Source organism: Ylistrum balloti, unplaced genomic scaffold (assembly GCF_031769215.1).
Source record: "Ylistrum balloti isolate Yb309-2 unplaced genomic scaffold, AGI_CSIRO_Ybal_v1 Utg371540, whole genome shotgun sequence".
In the NCBI taxonomy this organism is placed as follows: Eukaryota; Metazoa; Mollusca; class Bivalvia; order Pectinida; family Pectinidae; genus Ylistrum; species Ylistrum balloti.
In genome coordinates this window covers 10,901-36,919 of record NW_026782794.1, presented here as the reverse complement: position 1 = coordinate 36,919, position 26,019 = coordinate 10,901, and the positions used below count along the sequence as shown (strand labels likewise).

The following is a 26,019-nucleotide window of genomic DNA, read 5'->3' as shown; positions in this document are numbered from 1 at the left end:
ATGTTTCCCGGGCAGTCTGAAAAAAATCCAAAATCTGGAATGAGATCACCTTGTAGACAGCATAAAATGTCTGCAGTGTGCATGCACTGTCTGGCAATATCAGAAGTAGCGGACTTTATCATAATTTATCCATCAGGATTTCATCAATATATTCGTGCAAGAATTGCACTGTTTTTTAAAAGGAAAATTGACGTTATACAAAATGAAGCTTCTTATGTCATGAGTCAATTAAATGAGTAAATTGAGACACCTAATACAGCATATAGCAAAGGTGAATTATTGATATGACAGTCGGGTGAAACACTCGCTTTCCAACGTTACCTGCGTACAGTCACCGTTGCGGCTTTTTTCTCTAGTCGTTTACAACGCGCGCTTCTCGAGCGATCCGCGTTTATTCGCAGCTTGAATGCTATTGGTCATTAAAATATACAATTTTTAAAATATAAAAATAACCATAATAAATACTTCTATCAAACTGCTCTGTTAATGAAAGGTTGTAAAAGATGTGAATCATAAATATCCATATCTTACATTTAGAGATGGCGACATTTCATTTTGTCCGTGACTGATATATGACGTCATATAGCGGTAAAAATAATAAAAACATGGAAGGAAAGCACATGTCAAATAACAATATGTTGTAGCTGTAATTTAACATTAAAACCTATTCGAATGGTAAGTATATGGAAATCATATTAATGTAGTTGAAATTTGTTTGCGATAGGCTAACTATAGGAAACCCTGAGGGTTATCAATGGATAGTTCATGATCAGCTGAGGAAACTGACAGGTGAACCTTTTTTTCTTGTTATGTAACTTATGATGGGAAAGGTTGACTAGCCTACAGCTTGATAAATTAGGAAATATGGATAATAATGATTATTATTGGTTTCCGACACATTCTTATAAATCACAGGCCTACATGTGCGTAACCATTTGTTCTCTGAGGCATGACGTTTGAACAGCTGAACGTCGGATGTTTCATCCTCGGCACGTTTCGGAAAAAATACTTTGTGACAGTCGTTGTCCCGTTGTCAACTTTCAAACTTTCGCTCAGATAAATCAGAAAGTATAGATTGACGTTGTTTAATGTTAGCAGATGTGGTATTGGTTTGCTATGTTTCTTACACAGAATGACAACAGATTTACAGTTTGATGGACACAAGATTTTGCACCAAGAATGAATAGATCACAGATTTATTTTGTTCATTATCAAGATAAGAATAACATCCTTCTGTAAAATGAGTTTGGATAAAAGGCCGGCATACCTGACATTGTAGTTTACACTACTTAGTAATTATCTTGATCTAATTATGGGGATTTTTTTCTCCTTACACTGATAATGATATTTATATTACATATATACTACAGAGATTAAGTAAATTAAGAATGTATGATTACGAATATACAGCTTCATTTTTCATATTTTATATCAAATAATGAATTGTAATATTTCAAAGGCCAATAGACAAGTGCAGGAGCAATCCCCAATTGGTTAACAGTTTAATGATGCACATAATATATATAAAAAATATTTAGGTATAGAATATAGAGAATTATGTTATGAACTTTAATCAGACTGATATACATGTTGTGATTTTCTTTTTTTCAAAAAAAATTTTATTGCCCAAGAACTTTCAAACATAGACTACTGCCAGGGTTGGGACCTAAGATTCAGCATCTGAACAAATATGTCTTCATTCAACACTGTAATGACATTCATAATCCCTTGCTGTATATATTAAGTTAGTGCCCAAGTTTTGCCTTTTGCTGTTGACCATATTCCATTTTTTATATTTTCTGTTACCATGGAAACATAGCCAAATTTACAAATTTCAGCTTTTCTGGGCCAGTGCTCTGAAACTGTTCAAGATAATAATCAAAACTTTTTACTCTTAATAAGCTACTAGTATTTTTTCCTATGGGAAAGTTCTCCATTTAAATGCTTTTTCTGTTACCATGGAAACAGATAGGCCAAATAAAAAAGTTCAGGCCTTTTTTTAGACCAATTTCCATAAGCTGTTCAAAGTAATTACCCAGTACTCAAAACTTTGTACAGGCATCAAGCTAGTACTCTAGTAGAAGTTCTTCATTTCAGTACTTTCTATGGCAGAATTAAAAAGATAACAAATAGAAATTAAGCTTGCTGTAATATTAACATATATATGTGATTGTGTCTCATTCTTTTAAACAGGGGCGCAGGGGATAATGTCGTGCTTTGCATTATCTTGTTCATTTATTCATTCATTCATTTATTCATTCATTCATTCATTCAGTATGTAATTTGTACATTCATTTTACAACTCATCCATTCATCAAAAAAATTATTTATCCGTATTAATTGACTTTGGATTCATTCATGCACATTTTTTTACGAATCTGATATAATATCGCTCTGAGACAACATATAAAACAGATTAGGCAGGTAATAACATACAGGCAGGTATACTTACATGAAATGTAAAACTTACTTTGCAGAAACTACATGGATTGACTGAAAATTTCCTGCAACTTGAGTGTGGAAATTCATCCTAAGTTCACATGGAAACGATTTAGACTTCCATACTTAGCATAAACATTCAACTGACATGAAGAAAAGAACACATATGGCTTCAAGACTTCCTAGCATGATTACTTCTTTAGGTTCAGAACATGAAAACTATTGCTATTCAAAACGAGTGATCATGTATAAAAAATTATATGAAAGCACAATGTTATAATCATATTTACAAACTGTGAAGGTAATACATATTTCATTAAACTGAAATGGAACATTGCATATCAGTAAAGGCATCATTGTTTCTGTCATCAATCCACAAAGGCAAGATCTAGAATTAACATTTGAGTGTATAGCATTTCCCTTGATGAAATTGTCAGCATATTGATTGAAAAAGAATTATACCTGTCCCTGTTTACACTTGATTATGTTCTTCAGGTAGTCAACAATATTATCATTGGTTGACTCTATCAACAATGCTTGATATTTTCCTAAATTAAATGAATTTTTGTTTTTAAGAAGTTAGTATTATGTAAGTAGTTACAAGCATCTGTGTACAATCCATTTAGAAGGAAACTACATTTGTATCTACAGCAAGATCTATAGTTCTTTTATATTGACGACCCCAGTATTGAAATTTGTTAGTCACTGGGTGTAGACAATGCATGTAAATCTATATGCAGTTTAATTAAATCAATACTTAAACCTTTAAATTTACAATGTATCATAATTTTTAGTTGGTTAATGATAAGATACTTTTGATTGAAATCATAACAAAAAATTAAGTTTACATCACTGCTTTTATTTGGAATCTATTTATAAGACAAATGACATAGAAGATGGAGCATGTTTCAGTTAGCGAGACGAAACTAATAATAAAACCACGGAATCGAGATATTGGTGCCCCAACTTTTCTGTCATTCGCATTTCCCTTCCTTGATGAGGCTCTATTGAATACTGATAGGTATCCATCTTTGATTCCATCAGGATCTGATCGATGACCAAAGACATACAGGACATTTTTCTCCCCCTACTCCTCTAGGAGTTTTTTTTACCTATAAGACACTTTAAAACACTCTGAATGATGCAGGGCCACTAGCCTAGAATACATGGAATATCATTACAAGAGATATTGTTTTTCAGAGAGTCTCCTGATTTGAGATAGACTGACTGAAGCAAGCATGCCTACCATTAGTTTAAGAGGTGTCCACATCAACTTCCCCTTTGACCCATATGCATGTCAGGAAGCATATATGGATAAGGTTCTAGAAAGCCTTCAAACGGTAACATATTCTATTAGGTGATCTTTAATTTGATACCAAATATGTATAAAGAACATTTATGGAATGAATTTATCAAATTTCAGTGTAAAGGTTAATGTATTATACTGTCTGCCAGTTTTCAAAGTGAAAATAGTTGAAATTCTTTTGAGTCTGCTGGTAATGATGCTAAGGAACATATTTGGCAAGTTGTTGTTAGTACTGAAGATGATCTGATCTTTGATGTAGCATCAGAAAATAAACATTTGAAAGAAAAATATAAATCAAGTTTTAATACATGAACTGAAATGAATTTGGTATATGTGAAAGTCTATTGTCAGAGAAAAAAAACAGTCTGTAATTAAAAGAATATACATTTCCTGTTCAGAGTCAAAATGCTGTGCTGGAAAGCCCAACTGGAACTGGAAAGACACTGTGTTTATTGTGTGCCAGTCTTGCCTGGCTCCAAGGACGCAAGGCCCAGACAGAGCTAAACAGACAGATTCACATCTCTTCATTTGTGGAACAGGGTTCTGTGAGGCCAGAGAATGTCAATACCCTAGTGAAGAGTTTGGAGGCCTCAACTGGACAGACATGGGGAGGAGCAGAGTTTGGTGGGTTTTCTCTATAGTAATCAGAAAAAAATAATTTCTTTACATCATTTGTTTGGTCCCTTATACAAAGTAAACTTTAATTTATATCCATTAATAAAAAGATATTTACATTCTCGTGAAATACGAAGGACGAAATCCTGATCATGAACATTGTAGCATTTTGACAAGAGCAGAATAATTTGTAATCTCACAAGTCATTGTCAATGACTATCTTTATACCAAACAGGGGAGAAACTTGTGCTGAAAAAATTTGAAATGGATAATCTGTTAGGATGATGGTTCAGTAAATATAGCCATTCTTGTCTGTTCTTATAGCTGTACCCAAGATTATATATGCTTCCCGGACTCATTCTCAGTTATCTCAGGCAGTGAATGAACTCAAGAGGACTGCTTACAACAGGTAACAGGTCATGTTCCAGGTTCAATTAATATATTTCCTGTGTCTTGTGTTGATGCTTGGAAATGTCTAGTGCTGCATTTGCCATAATCAGTATCATACTTTACTTTCTTCTATGAGACATGACTAATATTGTTTCAGGGTTAGTTGATGCCTATGAAAAATTTTTGATATTTGTTTGTGGGTTTATTAAGGCGTCAAAAGGCAGGATTCATTTTGAGGCAGGTTCTTTGAAGTAGCTCCTGGCTACCTCCATTAATAGGAAGGTCTGGCTCATTTACTATCCAGAGCATTTGCATTTGGGGTAAGTGTGTTGGTTAAGGACACTACCACAATAGCATAGAATGTTCTGTGATCTCGGCTAATTGATAAATACATCAGGTCTTCTTGCAAGATTGCAGCAGTCAGATGACCTACCAACTGATGAGCTGTCATAGATTCTTCTAAAATATTTGATGGAATGTGAATAGAGTTAATTACCTGTTGGTTAATCAACTTATCATATAAGCATATCTCTAAATTTTCAATTAATCTCTTTTAAATGTCGAAGCTTTTATTACCATTTTGATTGTACAAGTCTTACAGAAGTTTTGCTATTTACTTTGCATCCTTTTAAACTTGTTTTTGGAACTGATATTACTTGCAAAATGTGCACACCCAAAAATTCTGTCAAAATCACCTTCGGAATGTTCAGCTAAAACCTGTTTAATTACAGTCTAATATTTGTGCATCGACTTGTTTGTTTTCTTCGCCATCAGACGTCTCATCATTTACTGACCTATTCAGTTATCCCTTATTTATCTTACTTACACAGGCACTTGTCTTACCACTAGCCTTAAACAACAGTGTTCAGTGTTGAAATCATAAGTACAAGTCATTATCTACCTATTCATGACCAAACCAGGTAAATACGATATATGCCAGTTAACTTTTCTTTCATGTCTCGTTGTCACATTGAGTACATGTCAGGTGATTTAAATTGAAGCCCCAACTCTGTATATATAAGAAATCGGTATACTGTGCATGGAATGGCATCACATGGAATGTGTATCAATTAAAGAAGAATGGCATTTCATTACACATTGTGGTAAGATAATCACACAAAGACTATTCTCTCTATATCATTAGAAGATATATGCTTCTTAAACATCAATAAGATCAATTTGAATAGATAATAAATTAAATCCATAGTCTGATGATAAGTCTCAATCATTACTCTGTATACAAATAAGTAAATGCTAACTTCCATCAATACACATGAAAACAGACATGTGCTCATGGCTTCTGCTTTTAAGATGAAACCTGTCAATTTCTTAACAGTTACACATGTAAGTGTTTCAGAAGATAATCAAATTATAAACAACATATTTTCAATGTCCCAAACAGGCCAGTGTCTTTGCCGATTGTTAGTTATCTGTCTGTATAGTTGCCATCATGTTTTCAAACACTTCGTCCATGTTTTGCATGATACCCACTTGGTTAGTTTGTATTAATATATAATGTAATTTTCTGACCTATTTTTTTTGTTTATGAATAAATAGTCAAATCCTTTATATGTCAGTTTTAAGTACCAGATAATCCTGACAAACAATGATGGCGGCCTCAATTTTTCCATGAAAAAACCTTGAAAATCCTTTAGCTATGTAACGTGCACACCCCCAACTTTGGACATTTATTTAAAAAAAAAAAACAAAAAACAAAAAACAACTGCGCACATTACATGGGTTTTTAAGGCAGTTGTTTTAACTAATGTAGTTCATATCTGAACCGTTGTCACCTCTGGATGAAGTTTGGTTTGTAATTTATATATTTAGCATGAAGGTGAGTGTGATTGGGTCCAGAGAACAACTGTGCATCCATGAGCAGGTTAGGAAGGAGCTCAGTAACACTAATAAGGTAAGTTGTTGATCTGGAGGATGGGAACTCTTCCTGTTTCTGTTTCTTTGACTTATATGGGGTTCTTATACTTTGATTTCACATATGACTCCTTGTCACTTGATTCTATTTTAGATAGATCCTGTCAATGAGATTTGGATGGGATAGTTCCTGTTTTTAAGGTTTCGGTGGGATCATTTTTTTTGAGGTTTGGGTGGGATAGTACATATTATTGAGGTTTAGGTGCGTTTGCTTTTGTTATTGAAGTTTGAATTGGAAAGTTTGTGTTATTGAGGTTTGGCTGGGAGAGTTCCTGTTATTGGGGTTTGGATGGGAGAGTTCCTGTTATTGAGGTTTGGATGGGAAAGTTCCTGTTATTGAGGTTTGGCTGGGAGAGTTCCTGTTATTGGGGTTTGGCTGGGAGAGTTCCTGTTATTGGGGTTTGGCTGGGAGAGTTCCTGTTATTGGGGTTTGGGTGGGCACTCCCTGTTACTGGAGTTTTGGATGTGGCACTCCCAGTTATTGGAATTAGGGGTATGGTACTCCTTTATTAGAGCTTATAGTGAGATGCCATTCTGATGTATAACTGATTTCTCAGACAATACAATTTTCAGTCTGCCTGTATTTTGAGAGAATTCATTATGTGACTATATTTATCAGACAAAAAGCCCCTATCAACTAATGGAACCATATCTGTTTGATGACCTGTGTTAAAGTTGTAAACAAATGTCCTGTAATAAGCCCATCCCCTGAGTCAGAGGTGATGTGCTGGCTCCCTGGGCAGGATAAATGTAGCATTTTTTAGGAGGGCAAGTCAATGCTACTTTATCTACAAATGTATATTTAATCACAAGCATCCTCAGTGTTAAATTATTTTTCCTCTTTTAGGTTCATATGTGTCGTGCGAAGGTTAGTGCCAGAACCTGTTTCTACTACAACAAATTTGATGGTGAGAATTTTGTGTTTAAAAGTCATGATTTTTGCAGTAAACCTATCAAAACAGATTTGAGCCACTTCTTTAATCTTTATTAGCTACATGCCTTAAGGTTTTGCCCAAAGTGTCTTCAAAGGCCAGAGAACTCGACACATGTGGTGAAACCAGTGGAATTACTCCTAAAGAATACCCGGCCCCTAACCTTTTCTGATTGATTTACTGGTTTAACTCTGATTTATCATTCCCCTACATACCTTTGTGTATCCAGGTAAGCTGTGAACAGGATCCATTTGTCCATCATATCAACAACTATGACATTGGCTTTAGCTCCATTGCTCTATGCTTAAATGTAATTCACAAACAATACACAGCATAGACCAAGCAAAGTAGTTGAGTATTTTCTATCAAATAATATGAAGTTCCAACTTCATGACAAATCAAATGTAACAATATTGTAGCATAGGCTTCAAAGTTAAGAAAGATTTATCCTGCATTATCTGGTTTGTGTGAAGTGTAGTCTTGTGTTTCTTGCAGACATCAAGAGGAACAGTGATGCCCGACATTTGGTGGGGAATGTGGTTGACATTGAGGATATGGTGGGCTACGGGGAGAAAAACAAGTAGGAAATTAAACAGCTTCACATAAAACTTACCAACAATATTTTAGTAGAGATAGTTATTTTTCTGCCATTTTAAAGAAGTCTTCAATTGCCAGTATTAAAAAATATTTCCTTCATTGATGATGACTGACTTCAAACATTGGATCTAATCTAATTGTACCTTGTATAATTCATATTTTCAAGTTCTCTTTTATTCTATCTGATCAAAACTCAACTTAATAATTCTGATTTTCATATTAATGTCTAGCATATCATGAATTTTGTTTCAGAGTTTGCCCTTATTATATGGCTAAAGAACTGAAAAATGATTCTGAAATTATATTCATGCCATACAATTACTTACTGGATGCTAAGGTGAGTGATTTTTGTGTCCCTTCGGATACATAAAGGTATCAATATGATTTTTTTTGAATGAACAAAGACATGTTATTTCTTTTATCATGGCCAGGTGCATGAGCACTTTTACTTTTCCTTGTCTCACTCTTGGGTTGAAGTAGAGGGAATTCCCCTTTCATATCTATGATATCATTTCAACAATACAAAGCATTTTGACAACATAATCACATACATAAGGAGGGTAGCAGGATAACGCCTTGTTGGTGAGATTAGGAGATCTCAACCCTCTGGAAAAGATTGATAAGTTGCAAACACTCAGCAAGCCTCATTTTTGCAAACTTATTTATGGTTCCCATCGGTTGATATCCCCTTGACTCATCTCCAAGGGGGTCTTCCCATTAGTCTAAGAAGACTGATGGTATGTTTTGTTGGGTTTCCTTATTCTTCTTGTTCTTCTTTTCTCCTGTAACATTCCATCTTGATCATAACCTTTAATACCTCAATTTGTTTACATGCATTGACAGTTCATGAGTTTGTAATATATAACAGATCTTGATAAGGTAACAATGATAAATATGTAACTATGTGATATGTCCGATTTGTTGTTTTACATTTGTTTGATAATGTTAAGATTAAAAAAAAAAGAAACATAGTATGTATCAGTTTTATGAAAAGTTTTAACTAGTACTTTTAGTTTTGACAATTTTGTTTTAAATTTCAGTCAAGGAAAGCCCATGGGGTTGAGTTGCAAGGGAACATTGTTATTTTCGATGAAGCCCATAACTTGGTAGGAATCTCTTTACTCCTAGATAGTTAAAATCTTAAAGCTGTGTGTGGTAGACATTCCTTATTCCTTAATTGTTAATCTTGCATTTGTAATTCATATGTTGTATGAAAGAATATGTGGGGAGAGTTCATCTTCCGATCTCTAGTATCTGTATAAAATTCATATTACAGGAGAGTTCGTCTTCCGATCTCTAGTATCTGTATAAAATTCATATTACAGGAGAAAATTTGTGAGGATAGCTCCTCCTTTGACCTTACAACAGCTGACCTTGCCACAGCTATAGAAGAAGTGTGTCGATTGGCTGACAAGTTTGTAGAGATGGCTCAGGCTGAAGGCCAGTCTTTGGTAGAAATGACAGAATCTAGTGTGCCAGGTAGACATACATCTTTTTGTATTTGTGTTAAGCATTGTCACTTGAAACCTCTGATTGGATGCTTTCAGTTAAGTGAAACAATAAAGATAAATTACCTGATTTATCATGTGAGAAATCCGAAGTAGAAGTGAGTGCATGGTAATAGCAAGCATTGTTTGAAGTTCCTGCTGAAACTGTGTAAGTTGTGGGCTCATACCTGGAGAAATATAGTCCAGAATATGAATCACATTATCTTCATACTACATGTCGTGATGTATAAACATATGTTTTATATGTAAACAGTGTTAATTTCACATCCCAAACTTTATCCACATGTTGCTTGTTGAGGATGCATGATAAATTCTACTATATTTATCCTGTGATATACCCAAGGGACTAAGACATGAAATTTGAATCAAAGTCAGGGATGGGCTTATTACAGGACAATGAAATAGCATTTGTTAGTATTTTTATTTGATTATGCATTAGAAATTTGTAGGATTATTTCCAGGCATGGGCTTATTTGTCCTTATACTTCAATTTCAAGACGGAGATAAAAATTTGTGAGACTTCTATAACACTTTTATGTAATCAAAGAGGGTGAAATGGACATGAGGTAGATGGAACAAGAGCAAAAATACACTGGGATACAGTAGTCCTGTTTTTGGACAGATTTACAGATGAAATGTATCATAGCACTTGGACAACTATTTATTCAAGTTTGATTCAAGGCAATATTCACATAAAGTATAAAATAAAAAGGACAAAGAATGGCTTATCATCCTTCCACTTCTCAAGCATTGTTATGAGCTTTGCAATTCTTGCACATTTTCTCTAATTGTGATAGTATGAAACACGTTGTCTATGAATTATGTTTTGATTATATCCCAGTACACAAAAGGATTTTTGTGGGTTCACAAGAAATAGATAAACTCTGTTTATTTTGTGTGGAAATGCTGATTGTCTTTCTTTTTTCATTACAGAACCAGAATTCAACCTTGAAGATTTACTGAGAATGAAATGTGAGCATTGTAGATCATGAAATGGTCATCTTATGCAAAATCACTTTATTTAAAGGGAAATTTCAATTTCATCATCAAAGAATATGTTGCAAAATAATAATTTCATATCATGTTTTTGTGTTGGCTGGGATCAGTGTATTTGTGCTTAGGTGTCTGTTATAGATAGAAAACACATTTTTCGGAAGTTCATTAAATGTTTTGAAATGCTTTCATTATTTACCTCCATCTTTGCAGCTTTTCATTTTGTTCTATAGCAAATTATGTTTACAAAGACAGCAACATGTATACTTTAAAATATGTCCTCTTCAAAAGCCACATATTAATAAATACAGATGTTTTATGCTAGTCAAACGTGAATGGTGAATCTCTACCCTTCAGTATGTGTATTACAACTGGCCAAATTGACATTTGGGAAATTTAAATGTTGATTAATGATAAACATCAGGACCTGATGTTAACATTCTTGTCTTTAGCTGTCAAGGTATACAAGTTATCCTGTGATTGTTTCAGATTGCCAACACATTACATCTGGTGTAAACTGTAGAGTATGAGTCTATTACAAAACGATGAAAAAGCATCTGTTGATAGTTCAATGAAAAGTTAAAAGATAAGTAGTCTTAATTCCAGATGTGGGCTTTTTGATAGATAAATACTATTGTTCTTTACTCACGGACTTATTATTCTTACAGCTACCCTAAAGGAACTGGAGGACAACCTGGACAGTTTGGACATAGGCACAGGGTCAAATGGTATCACTCACCCTGGCATGTACGTTATGCATCACAAAACTTTCACTCGTTGAATAGAATTAAGTTGTGAATATCATTTAACACCGTCAATGCTGGTAGATTTTGGTAGATAAATGGGAGATATATATATTGTGTAAAATGTTATGTTTATATTTTCCATTCTAGCGGTAAACATATATATTTATTTGATACATATAACATATAGACTACATGTTCCTGAAATTAGGACAGCTGGACAGTATGGACCCTGGAATATCATATACCTATCTTAGAGGATAATTTGTGATATTCTAATTCAGGCATTTTGTTTGTTAAAAGGTTTTAGAATTTTTGTAATATGTTACACATTTGTTAACTATTATGTATTTGACTGAATGCTGAATTTCAAGAAAGATAATTTCATTAGTCAATACCGGTAATCAAATTACTGGATTATGTAGTATAAAAATTAAGGACCTTTGATTTTAGTCAATATGCAGTTGACTTTTTTCTGTTTTAAGATTCATGTTTGAGTTTCTGGCTAAAGTACACATCGGTTTTGAGACGAAAAATTTCTTCATTGACTTGTTGTTTAAGATGATCAACTATCTTACAAGTGATAGTAAGTATGAAGGCCTTCCTTGATTGTATCACCTTAAATACAATAATTATCTGTTTACACCAAGAAAAAGCTATGTGTAGTAGACATTCTTTTTCTGTAATGTTGTACACAACTTGTTGTTTGATCTTTTCTTGATCTGTTGAAGTATGATGGTGAAATGAATTTATTTAATTACTATCAAATCATTTATTTTTGTGTGGAATTTATTTCATGGGGTCCTCCCAAATGCATATGGCAAGAAATCACTTAACTGTTCAAAATTTGACAATTTTTTTAAAAACTTAATTGAGTACGATTCATTGACATTTAATTTAAAAAACACTAATTTTTAGCCCAATGAGAATTTATGCTTTTACAGTGTAATGAATTACTTGTCATGATTTAATGATAATTTTTTATAGGATTTCTTTTCCATCAAAATAATTTTTATCTAAAACCTTTTTTTATCCGAAGATTTACAGCTGACTGCCCTGCATTATTGTTTTTTATTTTCCAGCATCTTCTGGCTTCACCACCAAAGCTACAGGGCTTTCTAAGATGGCTGATGTCTTTAAGGTACACTGTGGCATCAGAAATTAGTAATGAACAGATTAAAATCCTGAAAAACTGCAATAGTAGTGCTGTTAAAAAGCAGAATCTGCTTCAGAATTTAATTGAATTCTATAAATGTATTTAATTTGGCACTATCTAATTCAGGGCAGTAACACCTTTTTGGCAAATTTGCACAATAATGAATTAGCATGTCCATTGTAAGTGCTGTGTAAATAATGTTTATAAATTCCAATAAGGGCAATCATATTTTAATAAAATATTTTCTGTGCAAAACATTCTAAACAAAGATTATTGGTTACATATGTATGTTAACAGTAGTGAGGGCTATTCAAGTAAAACATCTATCTACACCAGAATTCAAGGTGTTATTTAGGTGTACCACCTAGAGAATATAATCTGATAATTTGCTTAATAGTAAAGGACAGAAAACCAAACCATGTCATAGAAGTGATGAATTTTGGAGTCCTGGGGTCATTTTGTTACAATAGCCTTGATAGATAAAACAGAAAGTTACAACTCACTAGAATCTGCAGACACTGGGCTTATCTTGGTTACATAATAATATCTGGTCAAATCTAGTAGGTTTTTAGGCTCCTTTGCTCAGAAGAGTATTTCATCCACAGCCCCCAAATGTTTATACGTTACCTTTAGTTACTTTTTTACTTCACAATATGAATATTCTCATACTCCTAATGTTAATTTTAGACAATATTTTGTTGATACACTTCAGTGTACTTTTTGGTACATTACTGGAGTAAACAAACCTTTATAATGGTATGTTCGTGCCCCCATCATTTATTGTATGGTGTGTATGTGTGTGACATGTGGTGTTACTCATGTCTCCTTATCCCATCCTGTTCTGCTGTGTTGTGTCTTGCTCCTACCAAATCATTGTCCGATCTTGAGAGCATCTCCATGGATTTACTCCTTGATATCATGACACCAAGTTCTACACCTGATCAGATTCTGGTTTGGATAGGAGTAAGGGCATTCAAGGCTTAAACCCTTTTACTAGTCTATTTGTTAAGTTGTGTTGTTTGATAAACATTTATAAGGAATTCTTAATTTATTGGTCAACTGTACTCAAATCCCGATTCTTTGTAGATTGTTTTCTCTCGTGAGACTCGTCTTGGAGAATCAATGCACTCTCATCAACAGTCAATAGCTAAATACTATAAGGTAAGTCATCTATAGAATAACAAGTAATACATGCTTTGTCAGAATCTTGTTGGAGTTTTTCCAACAATTGTACCTGAATGAAAATTGAAATGTTGACGAATATGAAATTGCTGTTGGAGTTGAGTTTAAGTCCCTATTCTAATGCCACCTGTTGAAAATGACTTTTGATATCTACTTAATAGGTTCATATACAAGAAACCAAAACTGACAAAAAGTTTGGGAAGAAGGCAGATTTATGGAGCAAGACGGCAGACAAACAGGGTAGGTGTTACATAACTGTACAGTAAGTTATGTGAAAATAGGTTCAACATTAAATTCATATAATATGGAATCCATTGTTATGATTATTTCCCATGTCACTAGACTGTACCCTGAGCTACTGGTGCTTCATCTTTTGTGCTCTATCATTTGTATATCTTACTGATGATATTTGCGGTGTGGCTAGGTCGTACCCTGAGCTACTGGTGCTTCAGCCCTGGTCATAGTATGCTGGATCTGGTTGCTCATGGAGTGAAGAATGTAATCCTGACTAGTGGTACACTATCGCCGATCACTTCCTTCACTTCAGAAATGCAAATGTAGGTACTGACAGGTGAACTATGTAGCATATGTTGTTATCTTTCATTTTTCAAGTAAAATTTAGCAAGAAAAAATTAATATTTAATGACAGGAATTGTAAACGTTTACCTGTTCATCATTTTGCAAATTAAAAGGGGTAACTGGTCATAAAATCAGAGTTAAACCATGATGTATGTTATCACATTGTAAATATATACTTGTTCACTGAAAGTCAAGTGAAAAGATATGACCTCTATGAAATATATGTGTTGTATTTCAGTCCATTTCCTCTGCGACTGGAGAATCCTCATGTGATAGAGAAACACCAAGTTTGGATAGGGACCATGCAAAAAGGGCCAGATGGGGTGGTACTCAACTCTAATTATGAAACAAGGTATCAATTACAAGTATTTAGTACTATTGAGGTAAAAACACAACTGATGATCATGTCATGCAGTGCACTAATATCGATTGTGGATGACAACCCTTTCTGTTAATAATAATCATTTTCCTTATGCTTATTATACAAGCATTAACAATATCATTTTGACTCTTGTGCTGTTGCACTATAAAAAATAAGTGCCTCCATCTTTTCAAATGAGATTTTTTATGCATTATTTTTTCGCAAATGTAGATAACTGTTTAAATCACAATGAAATAATGATAGCAAGAACTCTTCTCTGCAGTGAAATACTCTCTAATGTTTTAAGTGAAGGAATTTACATAGATTGTAATTCAATAATTCTGTATTTGTCTTTCTCTACACAGTGTTGATTTGGACAAATTACACAAGTAAATGAATCCGTCACATTGTCAATACATGCATTCAGAATAAAACCTGTTCCCTTTATTTTTACCAGTTTGGTTGATTTTTACTGGTAAGGTAATGAATAGAAATGTACAAAGTGACACACCTTCTTTTGATTTCTTCAGTTTTAAAGTCTTCCTGGTTTACTCAAAAGTGAATAAAAAAGATATCATAATTGGTTTGATACTATATCTGCTGTATTGCAACCAATGACAAATGCTAGCTTGTATTTGCCAAAAATTGTTTGCATTTTTACTTGGTAAAAAGGATTGGTAAAATTCCTTAATCATTAAGTCATCATTTACAATGAACTTTTCACACTTTATTGTAGATTTAAGCCTAGTTATCAGTCATCACTGGGGAATGTTATAGGTAAGTTAAAGATGATACAGCCTTTTCTGTTTTTTTCTCTTTTTTGTGATTAAACTGACAGGACTATATGTTAAGAGAATTTATATTTCTTTTACAAATAAATCTGTCAATAAAGTGACCATTGCTATCTTTAGTCAGTCATGGTAAACAGCTAAACAAGGGATGAATACTGGAGGATGATAGGAGGAGAGGAGGTATATTTATTTTGAGGATAATTTTACTTGGGATGCTGTAAATAAAGAGAGCTATGGCGTAATGATAATGTTATGATTATCAGACATCAGTAGAAATATTTGTTAGGTTTTCAGTTGTTCCCAAGACACATGCACATATTCATCAGCTGACTAGAATTTCTTTTTATTATGTTAAACATAAAATATTGATTTCCATGTATTTCTACTTCTAACTTGAAAGTGTTAACACATTCATACTTCAAAATTGGTAGACCAAAAGATAAGATTTTTACATTAGAAATGATTGCTTTGTCTTTGGTGTGGAGAAGATGGGCTTCCGAGCTTGATGTACCACTGAATACATAATCATCCAATTTGTGCAATAATCAAATAGAATTACCATATATAATTGAAAAAGACTACAATTATTGTGATAGAAAACATTATAAGAATGTTAAACATCTATCCCAACACAGTTTGCTTAGAATTAACACTCAGGAAATCAGATTTTTAACTGTAACAGCTCAAATAGTTTACTGATAACTTAAATGACTTTTGTTCTGACAATGACAACAACTGTGACAAATTAAAAAAACAAATTGATTGTCTTTCCAGTGAACTTTGCTCGTGTGGTGCCCAATGGTATGTTGGTGTTCTTTCCGTCGTATCCTGTCATGGAGAAGTGTCTTGAGCACTGGCAGGTGAGTCACTCCTTCATAGACTGTAGATACATGTAGGTACAGTGATAGGGAGGGAAAATGTCTGGGGCACTGTCAGGTAGGTCACTTCTCCATAGACTGTAGATACATGTAGGTACAGTGATAGGGAGGGAAAATGTCTGGGGCACTGTCAGGTAGGTCACTTCTCCATAGACTGTAGATACATGTAGGTACAGTGATAGGGAGGGAAAATGTCTGGGGCACTGTCAGGTAGGTCACTTCTCCATAGACTGTAGATACATGTAGGTACAGTGATAGGGAGGGAAAATGTCTGGGGCACTGTCAGGTAGGTCACTTCTCCATAGACTGTAGATACATGTAGGTACAGTGATAGGGAGGGAAAATGTCTGGGGCACTGTCAGGTAGGTCACTTCTCCATAGACTGTAGATACATGTAGGTACAGTGATAGGGAGGGAAAATGTCTGGGGCACTGTCAGGTAGGTCACTTCTCCATAGACTGTAGATACATGTAGGTACAGTGATAGGGAGGGAAAATGTCTGGGGCACTGTCAGGTAGGTCACTTCTCCATAGACTGTAGATACATGTAGGTACAGTGATAGTGAGGGAAAATGTATGGAGCACTGTCAGGTAGGTCACTTCTCCATAGACTGTAGATACATGTAGGTACAGTGATAGTGAGGGAAAATGTATGGAGCACTGTCAGGTAGGTCACTTCTCCATAGACTGTAGATACATGTAGGTACAGTGATAGTGAGGGGAAATGTTTGGAGCACTGTATGGTAGGTCACTTCTCCATAGACTGTAGATACATGTAGGTACAGTGATAGTGAGGGAAAATGTTTGGAGCACTGTCAGGTAGGTCACTTCTCCTTAGACTGTAGATACATGTAGGTACAGTGATAGTGAGGGGAAATGTTTGGAGCACTGTATGGTAGGTCACTTCTCCATAGACTGTAGATACATGTAGGTACAGTGATAGTGAGGGAAAATGTATGGAGCACTGTCAGATGGGTCACTTCTCCATAGACTGTAGATACATGTAGGTACAGTGATAGTGAGGGAAAATGTCTGGAGCACTGTCAGGTAGGTCACTTCTCCATAGACTGTAGATACATGTAGGTACAGTGATAGTGAGGGAAAATGTCTGGAGCACTGTCAGGTGAGTCACTTCTCCATAGACTGTAGATACATGTAGGTACAGTGATAGTGAGGGAAAATGTCTGGAGCACTGTCAGGTAGGTCACTTCTCCATAGACTGTAGATACATGTAGGTACAGTGATAGTGAGGGGAAATGTATGGAGCACTGTCAGGTAGATCACTTCTCCATAGACTGTAGATACATGTAGGTACAGTGATAGTGAGGGGAAATGTTTGGAGCACTGTCAGGTTGGTCACTTCTCCATAGACTGTAGATACATGTAGGTACAGTGATAGTGAGGGGAAATGTATGGAGCACTGTCAGGTAGATCACTTCTCCATAGACTGTAGATACATGTAGGTACAGTGATAGTGAGGGGAAATGTTTGGAGCACTGTCAGGTTGGTCACTTCTCCATAGACTGTAGATACATGTAGGTACAGTGATAGGGAGGGAAAATGTATGGAGCACTGTCAGATGGGTCACTTCTCCATAGACTGTAGATACATGTAGGTACAGTGATAGTGAGGGAAAATGTATGGAGCACTGTCAGGTAGGTCACTTCTCCATAGACTGTAGATACATGTAGGTACAGTGATAGTGAGGGGAAATGTATGGAGCACTGTCAGATGGGTCACTTCTCCATAGACTGTAGATACATGTAGGTACAGTGATAGTGAGGGGAAATGTATGGAGCACTGTCAGGATAGACTGTAGATACATGTAGGTACAGTGAGGGGAAAATGTCTGGAGCACTGTCAGGTTGGTCACTTCTCCATAGACTGTAGATACATGTAGGTACAGTGATAGGGAGGGAAAATGTCTGGAGCACTGTCAGGTAGGTCACTTCTCCATAGACTGTAGATACATGTAGGTACAGTGATAGGGAGGGAAAATGTATGGAGCACTGTCAGGTAGGTCACTTCTCCATAGACTGTAGATACATGTAGGTACAGTGATAGTGAGGGGAAATGTATGGAGCACTGTCAGATGGGTCACTTCTCCATAGACTGTAGATACATGTAGGTACAGTGAGGGGAAAATGTCTGGAGCACTGTCAGGTAGGTCACTTCTCCATAGACTGTAGATACATGTAGGTACAGTGATAGGGAGGGAAAATGTCTGGGGCACTGTCAGGTAGATCACTTCTCCATAGACTGTAGATACATGTAGGTACAGTGAGGGGAAAATGTCTGGAGCACTGTCAGGTAGGTCACTTCTCCTTAGACTGTAGATACATGTAGGTACAGTGATAGTGAGGGAAAATGTCTGGGGCACTGTCAGGTAGGTCACTTCTCCATAGACTGTAGATACATGTAGGTACAGTGATAGGGAGGGAAAATGTCTGGGGCACTGTCAGGTGGGTCACTTCTCCATAGACTGTAGATACATGTAGGTACAGTGATAGTGAGGGAAAATGTCTGGAGCACTGTCAGGTAGGTCACTTCTCCATAGACTGTAGATACATGTAGGTACAGTGATAGTGAGGGGAAATGTCTGGAGCACTGTCAGGTAGGTCACTTCTCCATAGACTGTAGATACATGTAGGTACAGTGATAGGGAGGGAAAATGTCTGGGGCACTGTCAGGTGAGTCACTTCTCCATAGACTGTAGATACATGTAGGTACAGTGAGGGGAAATGTCTGGAGCACTGTCAGGTGAGTCACTTCTCCATAGACTGTAGATACATGTAGGTACAGTGAGGGGAAATGTCTGGAGCACTGTCAGGTAGGTCACTTCTCCATAGACTGTAGATACACATTGGTATTACTAGAGGGCAAAATATCTGATGGTGTGTGCTATTTTGTGTACACCTGACAAAATTTGTATTCATGTCCATCTAGGGATGTAGATACATGTAGGTACATTTTCTGGAGCACTGTCAGGTAGGTCACTTCTCCATAGAAATTACGGATGCATATGATATATAAATTAGAAAACAACATTGATAGGAAACCTAGCCCTTTGAGCTTTGATCAGCCTTGTTTTGTATATGTTTGTTTACAGGAAAATAATATCTACAACAGAATCACCCAATACAATAGTATAATTTTGCCAATATGATATATAAATTAGAAAACAACATTGGATAGGATGCACCTGACAAAATTTGTATTCATATAGGGAAGTTAATTTTGTTCAGAAATTACAAGAGGTTTTGAAGATGGCCCTACAGGAGGTGAGAGATATTTATGAATCTGTCGTCACTCCATCATATTCAGTCGAACCTCATTATCTCAAACTTGATGGAACCATTGAAAAAAAGATAACCCAGTATTTGATTTAAGTGAGTTTGACTGTTTTGTGTCCAGTGATGCATGGACCGACAGAATGCTTAGATTAAAAAGGTGTCTTTGAGCTATACGAGTTAAGATAACGAGGTTCGACTGTACTTTTCTTTCATTTCTGTAATTTTCTGTCTTTTGGTAAGATTTGCCTTGAATGCTCTTATATATCAGTCATGAGCTTGATTTTATATTTAATCCATGTAAATGCCTATAGTTCTCTGTTCATAGACCTTTTCCATGTCATATTATGAAATTACAAAGCCAGTTTTAGACTCTCATTACCAACCAAGTCAAATCAGTCAGTAATAATTATGACTATAGATATGACAGTACTAATGATGGTTAAAAGAATTGAGTATAAAGCGATATGTTTGTAAACATTCTCATAAGTATACTGATATTTTGCTTTACTTCCAGGCAATGGAAAGTTTTTATGAGAAAATCAATGACCCCAGTCTCAATGGAGCTATTTTCATCGCTGTGTGTAGAGGAAAGGTAGAGTGAATTACATCAGGATTGTATCCCATGTTTTCTAAAACTCCCCTTCAACATTATGTCACATATGACTGCAGATGTAAGGTGGATTAGTTTCTAGGACCATATATATGGAATATTGAGATATGTTAACTAATGAGACTGTAGGAAATGGTTATGGATAAAAAAAGTTCTTGAGTTAACGTAACTGGTATTTAGATAAGTATCTACATATTTTTATATTAACTCCTAATATTATCATAAAATTGTAATTGATAGAAAAATATTTATTGAATTAACATGACTGCTATTCTCACTTCCTTGAAAAAGAAAATTTCCACATGATGTGTAGCAACAGTTATAAGATATTTTGTCCCTAATAAGTGATGTGATCAATCATTGGTAAAGAAGTCCATGATAGTTCTTTTAGGTACAAATAACAACATCAATAATCACAGTAGTACAGCCTATAACAATTTCAGAAAATTTATTCTGTAGATACTACAACACTTATAATACTACTAGATTTTATTAGTGCTGTTAAAGCAATATCATTGTGCTGTCAAATAGGGTAGCAGTAGTTAGCATCTACTAAGACTTCCTACACTTTTCAAGTGAAAACTTTTCAAACTATAGTTTTAGATAGCTATAGAAGGAAGATGTCGCTAGACAGATACATAACTGTTGATAAGACTCAGTTGGTGTGCTAACAAAAAATGGTTATGAATCTATGCCTTAGGGGTGTTAATTGTTTTGACTCTTTTTTTGTTGCGAATTAAAAAATGGCATATAGTTTCACATAAACCCATGTGGCCTTCTTGTCAACTATATTGTCTAGGTGTGTCGTTTGCTACAGAGATTTATTTTCCTTACTGTTGATGTTACCAAGGCAGTAGCAAGGATGTGTTATTTCAGGATGATGTCAAAATATCTAACAGACCGTTGAAAAGAGCTGTGATAGCTCATTTAAGAGTGTTGCCCTATGTAACCTCAGGAGAAGATCCGAGGTGCATGGTTAGATGCTTGTTGGCCCTGGCGTTTATTTCACAGGAAGCTGAGAAACAGGCTGGTGGCAAGATGCTTTACCTTAATTGCTTTGTATTGCTTGTGATGAGCCTTCCATGTGTTGTTCAGCAGGGTAGTCACCAGCCACTACAAGGAGGCCCCACCTCAAAATGACCTGGTTAATCACAGGGCAGTAGAAATTGTAGTCCTTGCATTGATAAGATATCTGTATGGATGTTTTCCTATGAGGCTAGTGATGTAGTCCTCCAATACCAATTTTTTTTTAGCTTGCATTTGAAATATTGAACTTTTGGAATTTTTAGACTTGATGTTATGTAGAGTTGTTATGGTATTCATTCAATGTTCCTCAAATCTAGTTATTTTCCTTCTGTTGTGGATTAAATGTATACTTATAATATGGCACATTTATGTGTATAGTTTTTTGGAGACTGACATTACCTGTAGATGTTTGTGAAGTTCAAAGTGGTATGCATGATTTATTTCAGAGGTATAAATATAAAAAACTGCATTCTGTTTTGTCAGGTGAGCGAGGGTCTGGACTTTTCTGATATCAATGGCCGAGCAGTTATCATCACTGGCCTGCCTTACCCGCCCCTTATGGATCCAAAGGTCAAACTCAAAATGGAGTTTCTTGATGAAATGAAAGGCAAACAGGCATACGAGGTGAAGTGTTTAAACTAGTGGAGAGGTTTACTGCCCACATTGTCAGTATGTCTAGCACTCTGATCTCTGATATTTTAGCCAAGCTTATCAACTTTTCACAAATGATTGGGAGTCTGCCAATGAAATGTTTGTAACATTAAGAATTAGATTTTGGAAAAATGATGGAGTGGTTTTCAGTAATAACATTGAATTGTCTCAAAAATATACTCTTAAGGAAGTATGGCATTCCCTCTACCACATAGCTTTATATTAGCCCACCATAAAGATGTCTTCTTGATATAGTTGTTTCATGAAAAGTACTGGGTGGCTTCCCTTGATCCATAGTTGTGCACTATTTTGGGACTAATCCAAGAAAACAAATTAACGTACTACATTTGTTATTGCTAATTCTTGGCAATATCTCGATGGTTCTTCTTGTTCCCGAGTTGTGCCCTTTTTATGATTTCGGGACTGATCAGAAAAAAACGTTACCGACAGACAACCTTCCTGGTTTTGAAAGTTAAAGATTATCGTCACTATTTTTTGAGGAAAATATACAAATTTCATTAAAAAAAACCCCAAAAAACAAACATTAAAGAAAAGAAGGGACAAAAATCCAACTTTTAAAGACCAAATAAAGTTCAAGCAATTGTGAGTGCCATCTCTTCTCTGCTTGTTAGTGAAGGTTATAGTTTAGCACCATCAACACAGTAGAAGAATTTTATCATTTACTTCATGTAACCTAAATATTTGATAAAGGAATGTTGTTTGCCCAAACAATCAGCCTTGTGACATACACTCTATGTTTTCAGACGTTGACTGGAAATGACTGGTATAAACAACAGGCATCTAGAGCTGTCAATCAGGCTATTGGGCGTGTAATACGGCATCGCGACGACTACGGTGCTATTATACTATGTGATACAAGGTAAGTAGAATCATGGTTACACAGTTTTAAGGTAAATTTCTATTTTCATGTTACAAGAAATCCTTGAAAGTGAAATATGTTACTGTTTTCTTCAAGATCAATGATATTTTGTTGAAGTTGGAAATTAATCCATTTTAGGCAGTAAGAATGTTGTGATTTCTATTGATAGGTTTTCCTATGAGAACTCTTTGAAACAGTTACCTATATGGGTACGTCCACATGTCAACAAATACAGCACATTCGGGCAAAGTCTAAAGGACATTATGGTGTTCTTCAAAACTGCAGAGAAAACGGTAAGATAGAATGTGGCCAGCTATGTCAAGTAATTCTTTAGACCCTTGATACAGAAGAGACTCAACTTAATACTGATTACAAAACCAACATGATTGTCATAGCCAGGATTGTTAGTGGCAGATCTGGATTTGACTAAAGATAGATTAATATTTTGATAGATGGCCTATCATTGCAGTAAACCTGGTGGTCAGAAGTTGTCATTCATTTTCATTTGGTACTATCTTTGACTTTTTTTGAAGTTCAGTGTCACTCCATTATAATCTTCAAAGGTACGTATTGGTGTGATTAGTCAGATTTTTCACTTGAAACCTACTCTAGGCCAATCAAATTACTTCACTTGTGCCACCTATTTTGCCAGGAAATGTTCCTGGCATGCAGAAAGAAAAAATGGATCCTAACCCTTGGGTATTGAGGATGACATAGGTGTTGTGTGACCTGACAAACAAAACCATAATGTTCTCTTTCTTATTAGACGAAATGACAGCCCTACACAGATGACTAATATGGTGCAATTCAAATGATGTTAGATTTTTGTCATATTTCTTAACAGTGTTAGTTTAACACTATGTATCTCAGTTAACTTATATACTAAACATACCTTATTTTGTATGTAGTTGCCAGCTCCACAACTACAAAAGAAAAATCAGTCAACAGCAGGTTGTCATGGAGCACACTTTGCCCCCACAGTGTCAAGATCAAAGGTCACACCGAAGCTAGATCAGGCTCGTAAGGTGGTAGAGCATGTGAAGAGTCTACGAAACACAGCAGGTAATCAGTTTCAGAAAATTGTTGTATACTTAGTGTAAGGTTGGGTTGTGAATTTAGAATAGAAGATTGTCTACATTTTATGGAATAAATCTACAAGCACATAGAATTATAGGAAAACTTTCTTTTAAATGTACATTTATAGGAAAACCGCTGATCAAGGTTAACTTTACCTAACAAAATAGAGCTTACTTGTAGATAAAATGACAAAAAACCCATACATGTGATGTAGAAATAAAAGGATGTATTCAGAAGTTACATAAGCAGACATTTGTCTAGAGAAATTTCAAAATAATCTTATGAAATACATTCAATATGTTTAATTGTAGAGGAAAATGCCTTATTACGAAGTCAGTATGAACAGACAAGACTGCCATTAGTCAGAATCAAGAAACAGGATCTGCTGGGGGCTCTGTGTGAAAGTGAGGTAAGTCTTCATCTATAAAAAAAAATGACAATCTTTGCCATCAGATATTTGTCTGTTCAAGTCATCCTGCATCTATGGTCAGTCATCAGTGCATAGTCAGTCCTTCAACAATTTTGTTATTGCTTTACCTGGAGAGGCAGTGGATGGATCGTCCACAAGTTTCCTATGAAAATTCCCTTCATCCCTAGTCAGGCTAGTGGTCTCCTTATAATTCTAAAACTGATCAGAAGAAAATTGGCCGGCAAGCAGTCATATTGAACTTTGATAATGGAAATTGCCACTCTTACATGAGAAGTAGTAAATGAATTACGGTATTCTTGAATCTCATATGTAGGTGCACTTGGTCCTTTGCGTTGTGGTGTCCATTCAGAAAGTTCTCGTACTCATTAGAAACAAACAATGGGCAGACATCCGGCCATCTTGATTTTGACAATGAAATTTATCAATATGAGGTCGTTCTTGATTTTTGTATGTAGGTTTTTTCAGCCCAAAGTGTTTTGGTGCCTGCTCACTTTTGGTTCTGATCTAATGGGCATGGATATTTGGCTGATTTATGGAGGGTTCAGTTTGTGGAAGTGAAGCAAGTTGATCGGTCACTCGGATATAATTGAACGGAGTCCATTTCGTACCTACATTATCCATTCAGTTTACACTACACACGCTAACTGATTACAGGAGGAAAGTCGTATTAAAATTCTGGAGGACAACTTTTCTTGCATTTGAAGTAGGATAATGAAACTAAGTGTATATATTGACCATTCTAAGACAAAGTACAGTGTATCAAATTTATGAACTGCAATCCCTTAATTACAGAATTATTGCTTTTGTTAAAATTGTGTGTCCAATAAAAAATCGTTTTCTGGGAACATTCATCAGTTTCATTGATACTCTTGTTACTATTATAAAATTCTATCAGGAGTTCGTCCAGAGAAAACAGAAATCAGATATATGTCTAGAAATAAAATCCTTGCCATCAACCTAGCACAAACTTTAATTAATTGTCGGTTTCATTTTTAGAGGAAAGATTCTGATAGACTGGATGATTCCTTTGACGCGGTGAGTAAACATTGTAGTTATACTTTTTGCAGCTGTCAAAGAATTTTCTAGTCAAAAGATGGCCCTTGCGAATGAAACAAATCTATTGGTCACTTTGCTGATATCAAGAAAGATAAAGGAGAACAGTTGAATGGACCTCAGTCCTGTACCAGCACAGGCTAGTGCTAATTGTTAATTGCAAATCAGCACATAGCAAGTACTTGGAAAGGAAAGAGGTGTATATATAGAAAATTTTGGAGATTCATGTTTGTTAGAGTGTACGAGGAGAGCATAATAGAAATGTGTTCAGAAACAGACTTACCTGATGTTGTTTTGCACGTATGTCTTGCTTGTTAGTGTGCTGAAGAGGGAATGATTTGAAATGATGAAGTCTGGGCTTATATATACAGTAAATGGTGCCAGTGTCAGAGTAAATGTAACTCTGTGAGCTGATGAGTGGTAGAGAAGAGTAAAAATGTTGACATGACTGACATGCCAACCATTCCGCGACCATCAAACCGTGCCAACCATTCCGCGACCATAAAACCGTGCCAACCATTCCGTGACCATTGAATCCCTGCCAACCATTCCGCGACCATAAAACCGTGCCAACCATTCCGCGACCATAAAACCGTGC

The 26,019-nt window shown here is 35.4% G+C and overlaps 1 protein-coding gene across 1 annotated transcript; it reads left to right on the top strand.

Annotated features, from left to right (window-relative positions):
• Positions 1–3,677: 3,677 nt before the first annotated feature.
• LOC132562868 (regulator of telomere elongation helicase 1-like) lies at positions 3,678–25,403 on the top strand (the record flags this gene model as incomplete). The annotated part of the gene is made up of 28 exons (XM_060227644.1): positions 3,678–3,779; positions 4,144–4,369; positions 4,685–4,769; positions 6,581–6,662; positions 7,530–7,590; positions 8,110–8,194; positions 8,464–8,548; positions 9,252–9,317; positions 9,537–9,690; positions 10,653–10,691; positions 11,381–11,459; positions 11,941–12,041; positions 12,538–12,596; positions 13,698–13,772; positions 13,955–14,033; positions 14,218–14,350; positions 14,611–14,724; positions 15,470–15,510; positions 16,299–16,384; positions 19,511–19,557; positions 19,628–19,682; positions 20,209–20,286; positions 21,814–21,954; positions 22,746–22,861; positions 23,031–23,154; positions 23,770–23,923; positions 24,250–24,347; positions 25,365–25,403. Coding segments are annotated over exons 1-28 (2,604 nt in total), but the record flags the coding sequence as incomplete, so codon positions are not given.
• Positions 25,404–26,019: the final 616 nt, after the last annotated feature.